This window comes from Oncorhynchus mykiss, chromosome 32, assembly GCF_013265735.2.
Source record: "Oncorhynchus mykiss isolate Arlee chromosome 32, USDA_OmykA_1.1, whole genome shotgun sequence".
Taxonomy (NCBI): domain Eukaryota; kingdom Metazoa; phylum Chordata; class Actinopteri; order Salmoniformes; family Salmonidae; genus Oncorhynchus; species Oncorhynchus mykiss.
In genome coordinates this window covers 23,299,768-23,320,033 of record NC_050572.1, presented here as the reverse complement: position 1 = coordinate 23,320,033, position 20,266 = coordinate 23,299,768, and the positions used below count along the sequence as shown (strand labels likewise).

The following is a 20,266-nucleotide window of genomic DNA, read 5'->3' as shown; positions in this document are numbered from 1 at the left end:
AGAGAGATGTACATATGATGAGAGAGAGAGAGGCTGTGATCTGCATTGTGTTGCACTGCTGGGAGAGCTGCCTGTCTGGGGATGAACGTGTGCTGAGAGAGGTTATGGATGACCTGCAATGAGCAAACAACATTTTGGACAAGACACACGTGTTTTCACAATAATCTTGTGCAAGAAGGTCTTTTGACAAGAGAAAAAAATGAACAGAAAAATCAGAACAATATTGCACCAAACAGATCTTTGATCTTGACATATAATTTAGTTGTCAAGCCTTGCAGGAAGTACTGTATAAAAGAGCAATGGCATCTCATCATAACACAATAAGAACCAACGAAGCGGTCATCCATTGCCCTTTGGTTTGACGCCCACATGATCACACAGAGAGACAGACTAACGGTTACCAATTCCAGCTGTCATGTTCAGCCACCATTAGACCCATCAAGTGGCAACACAAATTACAGCTATTGGAAAGCAAGTGTACTTCAGGCCCAGTGACATTTAATTTAACACACCGGCTGTATGGACTGGCCAGTGGCATAATACTGACACACACACACAAACACACAGAGCTATAACACCAATGTATTGCCGTCGTTCCTGCAACGGACCAATGGTAAGACTGAATTAGTATCCCATAATAGAGCAGGACTGAGTTGCCATGTTGACCTCCCTGTGCATGACAATCATGGAGACAGTTTTATTACTCTAGTCACTGGTGCACATCACACTCACTCGGAATTGTCAGCAAGGCATGCTCCCTACAGGACCAGGACACACACACACACACACACACACACACACACACACACACACACACACACACACACACACACACACACACACACAGCCTTCTCAGACCTCAGATACACCAAAGACAGAATGGAATCTGCCTTAGGTTTTTGACTGAAGTAACTTTCCCTTTAGTGTATGAAGAGCATCCCACAATAACATGGAGACACGTAGGCAACATCAGCAGAGGGAATTAGTTGCCAGTGGGGAAGTCGACTGGAAAGGAGGTCAATGGGAGCAGATGATGAGGAGGAATAGGGCAATGGTGTTGGTGCCATGTTATATTAGGCCACTCCCTAATGCCAGGCGCTGGTATTAGAAAAACTCTACTGGGGGATGGAAGTGAGAGAATGAGATGCAGTGTCCACTGACTCCACTCTTAATGATTGTGACATGTTGGAACCAGGGCGACCACTGGCCTTCAACTCCTATTCTGGACTGATCCAACCAAGACTACAGGAGGAAACAGAAAGGACCAGGAGATGATGGAGGCCTGGGAAGAGCAGAGAGTCAGCTGCACTGCCCCCTGGATCATTTAAACCATTCAGTTTCCAATGGATATCTGTTTTGTTATGGTTTTATTTTTTATCAATAGGCCTCTTCAATTCGAACACTATCCATATCATCAAAGCTACGTATATACAAAAAAACATATAGTGGAATGCTATGTGTATAAATTAATATAGGTGCATATAGTGTACACCTCCTAATCCTTTTATGATATTTTTAAATAAAGTTTATGAATCAACTGTAATCTATAATCCATCCAGGCCGCTGCAGCATCCCTAGATCAGTAATGACCCCGTCTTAGCGGGAGATAAGCCATGCCACATAGATGTATTATACAAACGCGCCCTCTCCCCCCCTCCCTCCCTCCCTCCCTCCCTCCCTCCCTCCCTCCCCCAATCTATTTCTCTCTATCACTCCCTCACTGAATGTGCATGTGTGTGTGAGTGTATGTGAGAATCTGAGTGTATGGCATTTGTATGCATTTCTGTGCATTGAATGTGTGTCTGACTGATCACGTGAGATTTTGAGACAACAACAACAAACGTTGCTTTATGCTGGGTAAGCAGGCCTTGGTTGTGTCCCTTCCAGGCCAGCAGCCCAGAGTTGGGGGGGATTATCAAACATGATACATAACCATTCATGTTGCCTAACACCACCACAATGCATGACTGTAATACATGGTGTTCACTTATCTAGGTCCACCTACTCTGCAAGAAGCCAGCTCTGCGGAACTAAACAAACAATATGCAGTATAATACAGTAACCTGGATACCATGCAGTATGGTACCTACACTATAGGAGGAAGGTGAAGAGGAAGTTATTATATTGACTGTAGGTGATAAATAGCTGTCTAGTATTTCCCACAATCCCTCCCACCCACCCACCCTCCTCTCTTTCTCTCTCGCTGTCTTTCTTTTTACCATCCCCAGGGACCATCAGACACTGTAGTGTTCCCTACATTCTGGAGCTGATTAGCCAGGAGGTGGTGTGTGGTGGGTTGTGGGTAATGGTGCATTGTGGGTAGAGGAGGATGATATGGGGAGTGTTCCTTCGGGGACCACGGTTCAGTGGCTACCATAACTATGATGAATCAAATCAAATCCTCAAATCAAGCTTTATTTATACAGAACATATCAGACATGGGATTCAACACAATGTGCTTTACAGGAAATAACGAATAAAAACAAAATAATAGCTGAAATATTTACTACACAGCAAACAAAAGAATGGCAAACAGAACAACTAAAAGCACCCGACGGAAAAGCAAATCTAAAGAGATGTGTTTTAAGATCTTTTAAATATGTCCACAGATTCAGCCCCCCTCAGGTTCTACTGGGTACATAACTTAAAAGTAGGCCTGACATGTATTGGGATGCACAACCGTGCATTGATTTAAAAACCAATAGAAGAATCTTAAAATATATTCTAAAACTCACAGGCAGCCATTGCAAAGACATTAAAACCGGTGTAATGTGTGCTCTTCGTCTGTTCTTGGCCAGTACCCGTGCTGTAGCATTCTGTATGTTTTACAGTACAGAGACATTAAAACCGGTGTAATGTGTGCTCTCCGTCTGTTCTTGGCCAGTACCCGTGCCGTAGCATTCTGTATGTTTTGCAGTTGACTAATGGCTTTCTTGGGTTGAGCAGACAGGAGACCATTACTGTAGTCAAGCCTGTTTGTAATATGTATGAGTCTCTCTGTATCAGCTTGAGAGAGAAAACAGCCGCACCTTGGCAATGTTCCTCAGGTGGTAAAAAGCTATTTTGGTCACATTCCTAAAATGTGATTTGAAACGTAGTTCAGAATCTAAAATAACACCTACGTTGTTACCTGGTGTTTTATCTTTATTGCCTGTGAATTAAAATGTGCGGCTAGATTCTCTCTCTCTGTGCTTTGGCTCCAACAATAAGTTCCTTGGTCTTGTCTTGATTTAGCTGGAGGAAGTTGTGTGCCATCATAGTATTTAAATCACTAATACAGTCTAATAATTTATCTGTGGAGCTAAAATCCTCTGGTGACACAGAAATGTAAAGTTATGTATCGTCTGCGTAGCAATGAAAATCCCTGCTGTGCTTTCTGATAACGCTGCCAATGGGTAACATATATAAACTGAACAGTAGACCCAAAATCAAACCTTGTGGAACGCCACATGTGATGTGTATTTATTCTGAGTTACTGTATGTTCATCAAGGGTGACAAAAAACTCTTAACCATTTTAATAGGTCCTAAACCCATTTAGACCTGGACCAGAGAGGCCGACCCACCTTTTCAGTCTGTCCAAAAGGACATCATGGTCTACAGTGTCGAACGCAGCTCTTAAATCTAAGAGTACAAGGACAGAGAGCTGTTTAGCATCTGTGTTGGCTCTAAGCTCATATATCACTTTAACTAAGGCTGTCCCTGTGCTGTGGTGAGCATGAAAACCAGATTGGAATTTTTCTAAAATACTGTTGGCATTTAAGTAATATTTTAGCTGTTTGAACACCAATTTCTCCAGAATTCTGCTTCAGAACGGAAGGTTGGAGATTGGCCGAAAACTGCTAAGAGTTGAAGAATCTAGATTGCTTTTCTTCAGAAGGGGTTTCACCATAACAGTTTTTAGTGCAGTGGGGAGTGCCTGTGAACAGAGCGTGATTAACAATAGCCTGCACTTATTAAGATATGCAATTAAAAACTGTTTTGAAGAAGGTGGTGGGAATAGGATCGAGAAGACAGGTAAAAAAGTTGTGATATCACTTTCCTGAGCATGCCTTTGTCAAAGAGGGAAAATAAATTCATAGTGCCTTTGTCAAAGAGGGAAAATAAATCCATAGTGCATTTGTGTGAATCGGCCTGCTCCTGTAACTTGTGAAAATCCATGAAAAATGACATGGATGGAATCCCTCCTTCCTCCCCAAAGTTTGTGTTTTAGTTTAAATCTCCCTTCATTCAGTGTGAAGGATCTTTTTCATATCGTCTGGCTAATGGAAACACCTGTAGGGGGGCTGGGTGACAAGGAAGAAGAGGGTGGAGAGAGAACTTTAATTCTAGATTATAGTTCTTCTATTGAAGAAATACTCTGTAGCAGTGTAGCAGTGGAACATTGAGCCATGTCTAAGCCAAGAATACTATTCCAAGAACATTTGTCTGAAAATCAATAGACATGGATACTATGTGGAAGAAAAAGATAGGAAGAGTGCACTTCTGCCTGAGCTCTAGGATATGGGTGTGTGCTAATGAAAGCTAGATTGAACCGACTGGGAATGTGCAGTGCCTGTGATAAGGTTGTGTGCATGTGCGAGTGTGTAGCTCCCACACATCGACAGAGAGGTGTGAAGTTTCCCACATTGGATACACGTAAAATAAGAAATCAATGTCCTCTCTGTCTGCATTTCCTTCCACCTCTAGAGGGGATCTGACCGACTGTTCTGGTTTCTTCCTCTCTGCCTGCATTTCCTTCCACCTCTAGAGGAGATCTGACCGACTGGTCTGGTTTCTTCCTCTCTGCCTGCATTTCCTTCCACCTCTAGAGGGGATCTGACCAACTGTTCTGGTTTCTTCCTCTCTGCCTCCATAATCAAATCAGCAAACACTTCACGCTGTTCCTCTCTCTGCATAGCAACACAGATCCCACAGAGATCATATAGCCTACACATTCCAATGTATGGATAGAAGTGGCTGCTAAGTGGCATAAAGCATATTAATGATGCATTATGTGTCCTATGTATGTGTCTAGTGATGTGGGATATTCTAGCCTACCGCAGATGTTGGCTTGGTGCTAATAGGTGGCCTTAGTGAAGAGCTGGAGCTTATTCAGGAAGGTGTAACATTACAGGGTAATCAGAGATAAATATATCCCATCACAGACAATAAGTAATCGTGTTAGCCCTATACAGTACATTACTATCTGTGACATTCTGTACATTTCACCTCCCTGAACACGCTCCTGTGTCAGTGTTTTAAAGCAGGAAGAAGGCCAAAGGTCAAAGGATGTAGATCTGTCCAACCCCATAATCTGGAACGGTCCTTGCTAGACTGGATCTGTGGGACATCCCCACTCTGACATAACCATTGAAGTTAAAATATTAAATGGTTAAGGTATGGGTTAAGGAAAGGGTTAGGTAAGGGTTATGGTTAGGTTTGGTTTGGGGTAGGGCTTAAGGTTAGGGTTCAAGGTAGGGATGTTCCCAGGATCCCAGAAAACCAATCTAGAACACACTTTGGGAACAAAACTCTGTATAAGGAAATAAATTGGTGGATGAGAAGAGACGTCGCCAATCCTACTGCCAAACTTAGAGAATCGAGGTCACGGAAAAAGACTGGCCACAAACACACTACTGTGCAAACACACACACACACACACACACACACACACACACAATCCCTGGGAACTCTTTGACACTGATCTGGATGGGTCTGCTGGTCTCCTGCCAACTCCATGTGGCACCAGTTGTCATGGCTTAAGTAAGCTCTACTACCCTGCTGACCCCATCCACACCTGCTGCAAAACAGCAAACTGATGGGATAGACAACAGAAAGCTTGTAATGGGATAGACAACATTTAGACATCAGTGATCGGCTTTGACATGTTCTTTGTTCTTTTATAGCTAAGTTTGTTTAACTAAGGGTTAAAAGTGAAACAATTTATGTGACTGTATAAAGAGCCGTCCACATCAATAGAACCGTCTGCTGTGTCAGTAGACTGGATGAAACACAGTCAACAGTTTGGACACACCTTCTCATTCCAGGGGTTTTCTTTATTTTTACTATTTTCTACATTGTCTAATAATAGTGAAGACATCAAAACTATGAAATAACACATATGGAATCAATTAGTAACCAAATAAGTGTTAAACAAATCAATATTTATTTCATATCTGAGATTCTTCCAATAGTGTATCGGTTGTCATCCGGAGAAAGAGAGAAGGACCAATGCCCAGCGTGGTAAGCGTCCATTATTTTAATAAGACAACTGAACACCGAACAAAACAACAAAAACGACAAACGAACAGTCCTGTAAGGTGATGAAGAAACACTAAACAGAAAATAATCACCCACAACCAAACTGGGGAAAACAGGCTACCTACTGTAAGTATGATTCTCAATCAGAGACAACGATCGACAGCTGCCTCTGATTGAGAACCATACCAGGCCAAACACAGAAATACAACATAGAACAAAGAACATAGACTACACACCCCAACTCACGCCCTGACCAAACTAACACAAAGACAAAATAAAGGAACTAAGGTCAGAACGTGACAAATAGCCACCCTTTGCCTTGATGAAAGCTTTGCACACTCTTGGCATTCTCTAAACCAACTTCATGAAGTAGTCACCTGGAATGCATTTCAATTAACAGGTCTGCCTTGTTAAAAGTTAATTTGTGGAATTTCTTTCCATCTTAATGTGTTTGAGCCAATCTGTTGTGTTGTGACAAGGTAAGGGTGGTATACAGAAGATAGCCTTATTTGGTAAAAGACCAAGTCCATATTATGGCAAGAACAGCTCAAATAAGCAAAGTTAAACGACAATCCATCATTACTTTAAGACATGAAGGTCAGCCAATGCGGAACATTTCAATAACTTTTAAAGTTTCTTCAAGTGCAGTTGCAAAAACCATCAAGCGCTATGATGAAATCTCATGATGAACACCACAGGAAAGGAAGACCCAGATTTACCTCTGCTGCAGAGATTAAGTTCATTGGAGTTACCAGCCTCAGAGATTGCAGACCAAATAAATGCTTCACAGAGTTCAAGTAACAGACACATCTCAACATCAACTGTTCAGAGGAGACTGTATGAATCAGGCCTTCATGGTTAAATTGCACCAATAAGAAGAAGATACTTGCTTGGACCAAGAAACACGAGCAGTGGACATTAGACTGGTGGAAATCTGTCCTTTGGTCTGATGTGTCCAAATTTGAGATTTTTGGTTCCAACCGCCGTGTCTTTGTGAAACACAGAATAGCTGAACGGATGATCGCTGCATATGTGGTTCCCACCGTGAAGCATGGAGGAGGAGGTGTGATGGTGTGGTGCTTTGCTGGTGGCACTGTCTGATTTATTTAAAATTCAAGGCACACTTAACCAGCATGGCTACCACAGCATTGTGCAGCGATACGCCATCCCATCTGGTTCGCGCTTAGTGGGACCATAATTTGTTTTTCAACCGGCCAATGACCCAACCCACCTCCAGGCTGTGAAGGGGCTATTTGACCAAGAAGGAGAGTAATGGAGTGCTGCATCAGATGACCTGGCCTCCACAATCACCCAACCTCAACCCAATTAAGATGGTTTGGGATGAGTTGGACCGCAGAGTGAAGGAAAAGCAGCCAACAAGGAAAAGTAGCCAGTGCTCAGCATATGTGGGAACTCCTTCAATACTGATAGAAAAGCATTCCAGGTGAAGCTGGTTGAGAGAATAACAATACCAATCTAAAATATAAAATATGTTTTGATTTGTTCAACAACACTTTTTTGGTTACTACATGAGTTATTTAATGTCTTCACTATTATTCTACAATGTACAAAATAGTAAAAAATTTAAGTAAAGCGGTTGAATGAGTAGTTGTGTCCAAACTTGTGACTGGTATTGTACATCTAACCGGAGATGGGATCAAGATCTCAATTAGCTAATGTCATCTTACTTGATTGGATGGGGAGATTTACAGAGACAGATAGGAAGTGTGTGTGTGTGTGTGTGTGTGTTTGTGTGTGTGTGCGTGTGTGCATGTGTGTGTTTGTGCGTGTGTGTTTGTGTGTGTGTGTGTGTGCGTGTGTGCATGTGTGTGTTTGTGTGTGTGTGAACGCATGCACACATCTTACATTTTACTACTACACTGAGGACCTCGGTTTACCCTCTCATTCATAAAACAGGTAATGTATAAAAATATAAATTTGACTCTTATTTTACCAGGTAAGTTGACTGAGAACACATTCTCATTTACAGCAACGACCTCGGGAAAAGTTACAGGGGAAAGAACTTTCCTCGTTCTTCAACTCAGATCTCTGAGGCTTTGGTTGCATAATTTAGTAATGGGAAAGTGTGTCTCTTTGACCCTGTTCCAAATTCCCCACCACTTCCACTACCAGTCATGTTGTGACTTGGTGGACTTCCTTAGGGCCTTGTAAAGCTGGAGGTGTCTTGCTATCGGCGACTGGGCTTTATTTCCTGAGAGGAATGAGCTCCCTTTGTTTCACTATCATGAATAATGTAGTAATAAGCAGCTGTTAATGTGTTTAAAGGGCGTTTAAGGGGTTTTGTAGGTGTTAAGGGGTTTGTAGGATGTTAGCTGGCACAGAGGAGGCCAGTGTCGATGATGATATAAAGACAGGACAGATTGTTTACCTCCAGTCCTTATGCCTTATGTAAACCTGGCCTATTTACTCTGGCTTAAACCCATCTACCTCTTTAACTATTCATCTCTCTCTCTCTCTCAATCTATCCCTCTCTCATTTTTCTAAATCTATCCCCCCCTCTCTCTCTTTCTCTCTCTCTCTCTCTCTCTATTTCTCAATATATCCCTCTCTCTCTCCCTCTTTCTCAATGTATCTCTCTCTCTCTCCATCACACTCTGTCTCTCTCTCGCTCATCCTGCTGCATTGACTTGACTGCCAGAGGTGAGCCTATTGCCTGTCAGCTTATCTTCTATGCACCCCTGTACTCCATGTACACTGAACAAAAATATAAATGTAACATGTAAAGTGTTGGTCCCATGTTTAAGAGCTGAAGTAAAAGATACCAGAAATGTTCCATTCTCACAAAAAGCTTATTTCTCTCAAATTTTGTTCACAAATGTGTTTATATCCCCTGTTAGTGAGCATTTCTCCATCCACCTGATAAGCGTGGCAAATCAAGAAGCTGATTAAAAAGCATGATCATTACACATGATCATTGTCCAGCTTGTGCTGGGGACAATACAAGGCCACTTTAAAATGCACAGATTTGTCACACAACACAATGCCACAGATGTCTCAAGTTTTGAAGGAGTGTGCAATTGGCTGTCAGAATTGGCTGCAGGAATGTCCACCAGAGTTGTTGACGGATAATTTAATGTTAATTTCTCTACCATAAGCTTCCTCCAATGTCGTTTTAGAGAATTTGGCAGTACGTCCAGCCGGCCTCACAACCGCAGACCACGTGTAACCACGCCAGCCCAGGCCCTCCACTTCCGGCTTCTTCACCTATGGGATTGTCTGAGACCAGCCAACCGGACAGCTGATGGAACTGTGGGTTTGCACAACCAAATCATTTCTGCACAAATTGTCATTAACTAAGGGAATCTCATCTGCGTACTCGTCGTCCTCATTAGGGTGTTGACCTGACTGCAGTTCGAAGTTGTCAGTGACTTCAGTGGGTAAATGCTCAAGGCCACTGGCACACTGGAGAAGTGTGCTCTTCACAGATGAATCCCGGTTTCAACTGTACCGGGCAGATGGAAGACGTGGCGTCGTGTGGGCAAGTGGTTTGCTGATGTCAACGTTGTGAACAGAGTTCGATAACAATTTGAATGCACAGAGATACCATGACGAGATCCTGAGGCCCATTGTCGTGCCATTCATCCACCGTCATCACCTCATGTTTCAGCATGATAATGCACGGCCCCATTTCGCAAGGATCTGTACAGAATTCCTGGAAGCTGAAAATGTCCCAGTTCTTCCATGGCCTGCATACTCACTAGTGTCACGCCCTGGTCTTAGTATTTTGTGTTTTCTTTATTATTTTGGTCAGGCCAGGGTGTGACATGGGTTATTTATGTGGTGTGTTTTGTCTTGGAGTTTTTGTAGGTCATGGGATTGTGGTGTAGTATAGTTGTCTAGAATAGTCTATGGCTGCCTGGAGTGGTTCTCAATCAGAGGCAGTTGTTTATCGTGGTCTCTGATTGGGAACCATATTTAGGCAGCCATATTCTTTGAGTGTTTCGTGGGTGATTGTTCCTGTCTCAGTGTTTGTTTGCACCAGATAAGGCTGTTCAGGTTTTCACGTTACGTTTATTGTTTTGTATTGTTCGTGTTTATCTTTTATTAAAGATGAATCAAAATAACCACGCTGCATTTTGGTCCTCCTCTCCTTCGACGGAAGAAAACCTTAACAACTAGCCATGTCAACCATTGAGCACGTTTGGGATGCTCTGGATCGACGTGTACGACAGCGTTCAGTTCCCGCCAATATCCAGCAACTTCGCACAGCCATTGAAAAAGAGTGGGACAACATTCCACAGGCCACAATGTGAAGGAGATGTGTTGCGCTGCGTGAGACAAATGGTGGTCACACCAGATACTAACTGGTTTTCTGATCCACACCCCTACCTTTAAGGTATTTGTGACCAGTAGATGCATAACTGTATTCCCAGTCATGTGAAATCCATAGATTAGGGCCTAATGAATTCATTTCAATTAACAGATTTCCTTATTTGATCTGTAACCCAGTAAAATCCTAGAAATTGTTGCAAGTTGCATTTATATTTTTGTTCAGTATATATATCACACAACACACGCTCCTCTGGCCAAGAATGCATACTATGTGTGTGTGTGTGGCTCTTCCCTCTCGCTTTGTGGCTCTTCCCTCTCGCTGTCTTGATCATACTTTCATACCCTTATTTGTTTAGTTGGTGCTCTATGCTCCCATCAGTGGAGGCAGGCAGCTGGACAGAGGGTGGGGAGAGGGGTGTGTGTGTGTGTGTGTGTGTGTGTGTGTGTGTGTGTGTGTGTGTGTGTGTGTGTGTGTGTGTGTGTGTGTGTGTGTGTGTGTGTGTGTGTGTGTGACCGGGTGTATGTGTTTGTGCTAATGCTAGTACCACAGAGCTATTGCGGTCACTTATGCAGCCTCCTCTCCACCTACTGTAGCAGACCTTTCCTTCCTCCATATACACCCTCTTATGATGATTAATTCATTACAGACATCATATCCTTTCCTCTCAGCCTGGTGTGTGTGTGTAGCTCTGGGAAAACATACAGTGCTGTGGGTTTGTGCACAGAACTACAGGGCTCAGCTCTATGATCATATGTCAAAGCAGGGTTAGCTAGCTAGCCTCAGAGTACAGTACAAAGAAAGGAGGGCTAGCTAGCTACCAAGTCTCTAATTAGAACAGGCAGGAGGTATCCTCTCAAAGCTAGCTAGATAGCCTGTGAGATTAGAACACAGAAAGAGGACTGCTAGCTAGCTACTTACAGCTAACCTTTAGAGCACAGAGTGAGGAGCGCTGCCTAGCTAGCTAGCCGCTGAAAGGAGAACATAGTGAGCGGAGGCAGATTGCGCAGGTGTTGGTTTAAAGCAGTTTCCTTAGCTAAGCTTAGTGATTAGCAGAGTCAAGCAGCACGTTTTAGCTCAGCTAACCAGCCTCTGGAGGGAATGTGAGTGGCCAGGACGGAACCGATTTGTTCCAGGGACCTTTAGGGAATGAATGGTTCCTACCTTATTAAGCATGGTAAGCTGGTTAGCAGTGTTACAGTGGACCACAAATTTACAGTAGGATAACAGTCACGGCTGTCCTGTCCAAAACACAGACACACAGACCTATTTGGAAGGAGTCCATTAACAGTCAATGTATTTGCGTGCTTGTTGGATTGTTCAGAAGAAGCGTACACAGTGTAAGGTACTAAATATGTCACAAGGGAAATATATGAACTGCACAGTTGTATGCTCATGTTGTTCATCGCCATATGTTATTACAGTGCATACAACAGTCTGCAGGCATTTCTCTTTTCCTTCAACGTTTTCATTTGCACGTCTTCATCCCCATGACCTCACCTCTATAATTGCTACAGCTTGTAATTACCCAGCTGCCATTGCAAGCTGACAGGTACCGTGCTATGGGCGACTGATGGGCTTGTCGTGTTAAACTGGCCCTGACCCGGCCCCCTGTCACACACACACACACACACACACACACACAAACAAGCACACACAAACACACACAGTGGCCACAGCCAGCAGTAACAGCAGGATCGAACCAAGTCCATGTAATTACTTAGCCTCCCCATGTCCAGGGCCTGTAGGTGTAGTGGTGACAGCTCCAAACACACAACAACCACCCACTACTAGTGCACACACACACACACACACACACACACACACACACAGAGTAATGAGGCGTGTCGTTAGAGCATGCACGGTACTACACAGGATGGGATGGCAGTGTGTGAGTTAGGTTGGTGCGTGTATGGGTGCAAGTGTGTCTTTGAATCTCTCTCTCTCTGTAGGCCTATGTGTGTGTGTGTCTTAGAAAGAAAGTGCTAGACTGGAGGTGTGTGTAAGTTGAATCTCACTGTCACACTGTCTCTCTCCTTTTGTCTACCAGCGTGAATATTCAAAGCTACTGATTAGGAATTCTTCCTCGGTTGTCAGGAGAGAAGGAGAAATTAAAGCATGAATACGACGATGCCAGAGGAGCAGACAGCTACACTTAGAAAGCAGAAGGACTCTCAGCTTTGAAAGAGAAAGAGCGAGTGACAGAGACAGAAAGAAACTGAGACAGAGGAAAGGGGAGACAAAGACCAAATCTGTTGAGCTTAGAGGACGGTGTGCATGCCTAATTGTCTGCGAATGTGTGTGTCTCAGTCCATCCTCCACCTGGGGCGAGCAGCCATGCTAGAGCTGAACAGCTGGACTCTTCTGCTAAACCCGCCAAAATAATAGCAGCAATTTGGCACTTGATGAATCCTAGGGAGACGTGAGGGGCTGTGTCCCAAATTACACCATATTCACCATTTAGTGCATTAACAGTAGTGCACTAGATAGGGAATAGGGTGTCATTGGGGAAGCAATCCCATTTCATCCCCTTCCATCTACACCCTGATAGCATAATGCTCCTCCAGTCTTTAGCACAATGCAATCTGATGTTTGAGTGTAATTGTGAACAACAAACGGCTTTAATCATTTGTGAATGTGCCTATGTTTTCTTTTGAGAGCTGCATGCTTCCTGTTAATGGTAGGCTGCTTCACACAATGGAACACAAGGACAGGTCGAGTGCTCTCCAGTAGGCTTTCTGTAGACATGTAAACATACACACAAACACATAGGAACAGGCTACCAGCCAAGTGGAAATGCTTGAATTAAGTACTTGACACACATCCCGGCCCTCATTTCTTAGCGATGCCCTCACGAGACCCCTCCTAGCTCAGAGGTCAGAGGTCAGGCCTCAGAGAGAGGGCTGTGTGTATGCGCATGCGTGTGTGTTTGTGCATCTGTGCATGTGTGTGCGCGTGAGGGGGTGGGGGTAGGCACTAGGCAGTTGTTCCATTGGAGGTGGAAGAGGAGGAGGAGGAGGAGGAGCAGGAACAAAGGACTGAGAGGTAAAGGGATTCCATTGTGTTTTCTCTGTGGACAGAAGACAGTACAGCATCTGTCACAGAAGCCTTAGCACTGCCATGCTAGGGACAATAGAACGACCAAGTGTCCATCTCTGAGGATGAAGTGGTGATGGCTGGCGGGCGGTTGTAGACAGACTCTTTGTAGGATTCAATAGAACAGCCTCCATTTACTACGGTCTTTCTGAAGCCCCAAAGAGGAGCAGACAGCTATGGAACTACCCTGTCAATTACTACCAGGAGTGCATGACAATTATCTCTTCTTCCTCCTTAAATGTGCACTTGTTCACTTCCCTTCCTGGATTTGAAAGGAAATTACTGGTATATAGAAAATTCCTCTAGCCCATGCCATCACCAATCAAATGATTTTTGAATTTGTTGGGAGTAGTGAACGAGCAGGAAGAAGGAGAGATTATTGGGACTTACCCCAGGCATGTGCAAAACAGGATGTGATAGACCCCAAAGGTATGGCTAAAACAAACATGGAAACACAAGGAAAGAAAGACACACCTTACTGCTAACTAATATAACAGATGCTATTGGTGTCAAATGGTTTGCTTTTGCAGCTTGGATGCACTAATTAGGTGGAATACATTCTCAAAATCTCTCAGCGCATTTACACATTCATTGAGATTTTTCCCTCGATGTCTTCCCTCTCCATGCGATGCCAGGGACACCAGGAATACTGCACTCAGGAGAACCTCCCTTCTCCCCTCTCTCCTCCTTCCTTTAACATATCATCCCCATGGATATCTTCCTCCTCTGGGAAATATAGGAATCCACCACTCCCCTCCCCTCTCTTCTCCCCAAAACATCTCTCCTCCATGTATCTCTGCACAGATATACTGTACATCTATGTACTGTCATTGAGAGAAAAATCACTGAGGAATATGTATTGCTCGCAACCCAACCCTTTTCTTTATAAATCAGGTTGGGTCCAGATGAGCCTCCAATCCATAGTCTACAATCCCACACACCACCAGACAGATGTGCTGAGCTTGGACAAAACAGTGTAATTGTGTTGTACGTCGGGGGCAGAACGGGTCACCAAGAGACCCCCGAGACCTCATCAACGTGCCACGTCAATGCAGATCTCTCAACACGGTCTCCAAAACAATAACACACTGTAGACCGCTACAATACAGGAATATAAAAACCTCCCCGTAGAAATCCATCGCATTTCTGAATACTACCACATCCATCCACACTAGCAAGACAAACTAGCATCACAATGCAGACTGTTAGGATACTGTGGAAGTTGCAGATCTCTCTAACAGTAGCACACTGTACACTGAAATAATACAGGCCAATATGAAACAAATGCGGTGCATTTCAGTATCGTGACACAATTAATTAAAAACAGAGAGGGGGAGGGGAGATGATGGCAGGGAGAGAAAGGGGGGAGTTGTGAAGGGGAAAGGGATGAAGATAGAGAGAAAGCCAGAGAGAGAGAGAAAGACAGAGAGAGAGAGAGAGAGAAAAAAAGCCAGAGAGAGAGAGAGAAAGCCAGAGAGGGAGAGAGAAAGCCAGAGAGAGAAAGCCAGAGAGAGAGAGAGAGAGAGAAATCCAGAGAGAGAGAGAGAGAAAGCCAGAGAGAGAGAGAGAGAGAGAGAGAGAGAGAGAGAAAGCCAGAGAGAGAGAGAGAAAGCCAGAGAGAGAGAGAGAAAGCCAGTGAGAGAGAGAGAGAAAGCCAGAGAGAGAGAGAGAGAGAGAGAGAGAAAGCTAGAGAGAGAGAAAGCTAGAGAGAGAGAGAGAAAGCCAGAGAGAGAGAAAGCCAGAGAGAGAGAGAGAAAGCCAGAGAGAGAGAGAGAAAGCCAGAGAGAGAGAGAGAGAGAGAGAAAGCCAGAGAGAGAGAGAGAGAAAGCTAGAGAGCGAGAGAGAGAAAGCCAGAGAGAGAGAAAGCCAGAGAGAGAGAGAGAAAGCCAGAGATAGAGAGAGAAAGCCAGAGAGAGAGAGAAAGCCAGAGAGAGAGAGAGAGAGAGAAAGCCAGAGAGAGAGAGAGAGAGAGAGAGAGAAAGCCAGAGAGAGAGAGAGAGAAAGCTAGAGAGAGAGAGAGAAAGCCAGAGAGAGAGAAAGCCAGAGAGAGAGAGAGAAAGCCAGAGATAGAGAGAGAAAGCCAGAGAGAGAGAGAAAGAGAGAGAGAGAGAGAAAGCCAGAGAGGGAGAGAGAAAGCCAGAGAGAGAAAGCCAGAGAGAGAGAGAAAGCCAGAGAGCGAAAGCCAGAGAGAGAGAGAAAGCCAGAGAGAGAGAGAGAAAGCCAGAGGGAGAGAGAGAGAGAGAGAGAAAGCCAGAGAGAGAGAGAGAGAAAGCCAGAGAGAGAGAGAGAGAAAGCCAGAGAGAGAGAGAGAAAGCCAGAGAGAGAGCGAGAGAAAGCCAGAGAGAGAGAGAGAGAGAGAAAGCTGGAGAGAGAGAAAGCTAGAGAGAGAGAGAGAGAAAGCCAGAGAGAGAGAGAGAAAGCCAGAGAGAGAGAGAGAGAGAGAGAGAAAGCCAGAGAGAGAGAGAAAGCTAGAGAGAGAGAGAGAGAAAGACAGAGAGAGAGAAAGCCAGAGAGAGAGAGAGAAAGCCAGAGAGAGAGAGAGAGAGAGAAAGCCAGAGAGAGAGAGAAAGCTAGAGAGAGAGAGAGAAAGCCAGAGAGAGAGAGAGAGAGAAAGCCAGAGAAATAGAGAGAGAGAGAAAGCCAGAGAGTGAGAGAGAGAAAGCCAGAGAGAAAGCCAGAGAGAGAGAGAGAGAGAAAGCCAGAGAGAGAGAGAGAGAGAGAGAAAGCCAGAGAGAGAGAGAGAGAGAGAAAGCTAGAGAGAGAGAGAGAGAAAGCCAGAGAGAGAGAAAGCCAGAGAGAGAGAAAGCCAGAGAGAGAGAGAGAAAGCCAGATATAGAGAGAGAAAGCCAGAGAGAGAGAGAGAAAGAGAGAGAGAGAGAGAAAGCCAGAGAGAGAGAGGGACATCTCCTGGTGAGACAGCAGTCTAATAGGACATTGATCTTTCCCAGCGTATCCCAAGGACCCATCCTGTTCCACAGGGTCAGCATACAAGCATTCATCCATCCCCTTCCCCCATCACCCTCTTATCTCCCCCTTCTCTCCTTCCCCCTTCTATGCCCTTCCCATCCAACATCCATCGGTCCCCTCCCCATCGCCTTTACTCCGCCTTTACTCCCCCTTCCCCATCACTCCCCTTCCCCCTTTGCTTCCATTCAGTCACAAAGCATTAGTGAGGTCAGGCACTGATGTTGGGCGATTAGGCCTGGCTTGCAGTCGACATTCCAATTCATCCCAAAGGTGTTTGATGAGGTTGAGGTCAGGGCTCTGTGTAGGCTAGTCAAGTTCTTACACACCGATCTCAACAAATAATTTCTGTATGGACCTCGCTTCGTGCACAGGGGCATTGTCATGCTGAAATAGGAAAGGGCCTTCCCCAAACTGTTGCCACAAAGTTGGAAGCACAGAATCGTCAAGAATGTCATTGTATGCTGTAGTGTTAAGATTTATTTTCACTGGAACTAAGGGGAACCATGAAATATAGCCCCAGATCATTATTCCTCCTCCACCAAACTGTACAGTTGGCACTATGCATTGGGACAGAATCGTCCGTCGGACTGCCAGATGGTGAAACGTGATTCATCACTCCAGAGAACGCGTTTCCACTGCTCCAGAGTCCAATGTCCAAGTGTCCAGCCGACACTTGGCATTGCGCATGGTGATCTTAGCTTTGTGTGTGGCTGTTCGGCCATGGAAACCCATTTCATTAAGCTGTCGACAAACAGTTATTGTGCTGACGTTGCTTCCAGAGGCAGTTTGGAACTGGATATTGAGTGTTGCAACCGAGGACAGGCCATTTTTACGTGCTACGTGCTTCAGCACCCATTTCGTGAGCTTGTGTGGCCAACTACTTCGCGGCTGAGCTGATGTTGCTCCTAGACTTTTCTATTTCACAATAACATCGCTTACAGTTGACAGGGGCAGCTCTAGCAGGGCAGACATTTGATGAACTGACTTGTTGGAAAGGTGGCATGTTGAAAGTCACTCTTCAGTAAGGCCTTTCTACTGCTAATGTTTGTCTATGGAGATTACTTGGCTGTGTGCTCGACTTTATACACCCGTCAGCAACGAGTGTGGCTGAAATAGCCGAATCCACTAATTTGAAGGCGTGTCCACTTACTTTTGTATATATAAAGTACCTTATAACACAGAGACAATAAATTATGTTTCTGCAATTATACAACTGCTCATATGTAGCATAATAAAAATGTATGAACATGTATTGGTCATCAACATCATTCTAACGTGCAGCTCACTCGTTTGCAACAAGCAGGTTCATAGTTCAAACACATGTTCATAAGGGAACCTATGCACACAGCGTCAGCATCCACCACCCCACCGGTAATGCAACTCGTCAACTGCATGTGTCAGATTGTGATAAATGTGTCCAACAGCGGTTTGTAGCGGTTGGAGCAGTACCAGCTGCCACTGTGAGCCTTGTGAATGGGAGTGAATGGGGAAAAGCACAGTCCCACAATCTCCAGTCCTCTCCTCCTCCTCCCCTCAGCAACAGCCAGAGCGGGCTGGGGATTCACCTCAGGGACTGCAGTAAATATGTTCACATACCACGATGTGGCAAAAAGGATCTCCAGTGCCTTAACCCTCTGACACATGCAGCCTGTTTTATTGTCTCTCTATTCTGCAAACAGCAGGTGTGAATCCGGCTTGAGGGAGTAGTACCTTTGTTTCTTTTCATTCTAAAAACATGCCCAATTCTTCTCAAATGCTCTTGATTCAAATGGTCAGAGTCTAAACTGTATCAGCAGTAAGCAAAAGCAAGCAGTGAGCAAAAGCAATAAGAAAACATAGACAACAAAAGTACAAGGCTTAGTGCACCACTTTTGATCAGGGCTATTTGGGACTCAGACAAGCAGATTGAACAGGTTCAGGTAGGTACAGTTATATAGTACAACATACAGTAACACTCTCAAGCCCTTCCACGATAAACAATCCCCACCACTCAGCAACATCAACAAACATCTTCAAATCAATATTTCATGAAGAGATTCCAGTCTACCCCTCAAGAGTAAGACAGACAGACAGAGAGAGAGAGAAAGAAAGAGAGAGAGAGAAGTCTGCTGCACTGTACATCTAGTAACAGAGGATGATATCTTTCTCGACACTCCCTCTATTTTCAGCGTGGTGACCGAATGAATGAACAGCACAGCAGTAGTAGCAGCATTACCTGTTTGCCAGACGTAGACAGTTGGTTTGGTGTCGGCTGCAGTTTGTGCCTCTGTGGCTCCAGAGATCCAGAAGAGGATCAGCACCAGTCTCCAGTGAGAGGGAAGTAACTCCCTCCACACACCCAGCATCCCCTTCACTCCACCGGGCAACCCCATGGCTCTTGCAAGGGGACCGTGTGGATAGTATCCACACAATAACAGAAAACCAAATAGAAAAAGAGACGAGAAGGCAACACAACGGAGACAGAAAAACACGCTGAGGAGGCGGGCAGACACAGCGGAGAAGTGTACTCTGCTCCCTTTGCTTTTGTCCCTTTCTCACACAAGGGTTGTTCTGTACGTTCCTCTAAGAAGAAGTAATCCTGGGTGAATGAAGGGTTCTCCTCCTCTCTCTCTCTCTCTCTCTCGCTCTCTCTCTCTCTGTGGTGGCTAGGTCAGCGAGGGACAACGAGGTCTGTCCGTAATGAAAACAGGGAACAATAGACCTCTAAGACGAGGCTGCTGATGTTGCTGCGTCCTGTGTGTGCCGAGCTGATGCAGCACCTCCCTCTCTCTCCCTCCTTCTCTCTCTCTCTCTCTCTCTCTCTCTCGCGCTCTATCACTCGCTCACTCACTTGCCCTCCCCCTCTTGCTTTCCATCGAACTTGCCCTCCCTCTCGCTCTGTGGCTCTTCCCTCTCGCTGTCTTGATCATACTTTCATACCCTTGTTTTTTTAGTTGGTGCTCTATGCTCCCATCAGTGGAGGCAGGCAGCTGGACAGAGGGTGGGGAGAGGGGTGTGTGTGTGTGTGTGTGTGTGTGTGTGTGTGTGTGTGTGTGTGTGTGTGTGTGTGTGTGTGTGTGTGTGTGTGTGTGTGTGTGTGTGTGTGAAAGAGGGAGGGAGGTAAGGGGATAGAACTCTGAAAACAGTACAGAGGGGGGATAAAGAGCATCTGAATGAGTCATAGTAAAATAAAACAATGAATTATTGATGTCAGCTGGGTTTGACCTTGTATGATATTCAAACCAGAGACCCAACATCCTGCAGTGCACACACACACACGTACACGCACATACAGAAGTAGGATCTTAATTTGAGCCAGTTCGCTTCAACAGGAATATAATCCTGCAGCAACAGTGAATGTGAATTATTTTTGTAGGGGTGGGTACATTTTTCGTTAGGGAAAATCAATCTGAAATTTTTAAGTGTAAATTACAAACTTTAAAAGCCTTTTTAAAAATCAAGTACACTACAAGTTTGCAAATTCCAAGCAACAAAGGAGTGATCAAATTAAGATCCTACGATCTGTACACACACACACAAACACACACACACACACACACACACACACACACACCCTTACACACTCCTGGTTTCCGTATCATACACAGGAGAGGAACAGGTCACTCAATGAAACCAGGCTATAAATGTGACTCCCTATAGAAGGAGGCTGGGAAATTAATCTGACAATATAA

At 44.7% G+C, this 20,266-nt stretch overlaps 1 protein-coding gene across 1 annotated transcript in view; it reads right to left on the bottom strand.

Annotated features, from left to right (window-relative positions):
* Window positions 1–19,464, bottom strand: part of LOC110489408 (thrombospondin type-1 domain-containing protein 7A) — a 169,279-nt gene extending 149,815 nt beyond the window's left edge. Inside the window, exon 1 of the mRNA XM_036971022.1 lies at window positions 18,811–19,464. Within this exon, the coding sequence (XP_036826917.1) occupies window positions 18,811–18,967 (157 nt within the window). The 5' untranslated portion in view covers window positions 18,968–19,464. The remainder of the gene's footprint in view (window positions 1–18,810) is intronic.
* Between the last annotated feature and the right edge of the window lie 802 nt (window positions 19,465–20,266).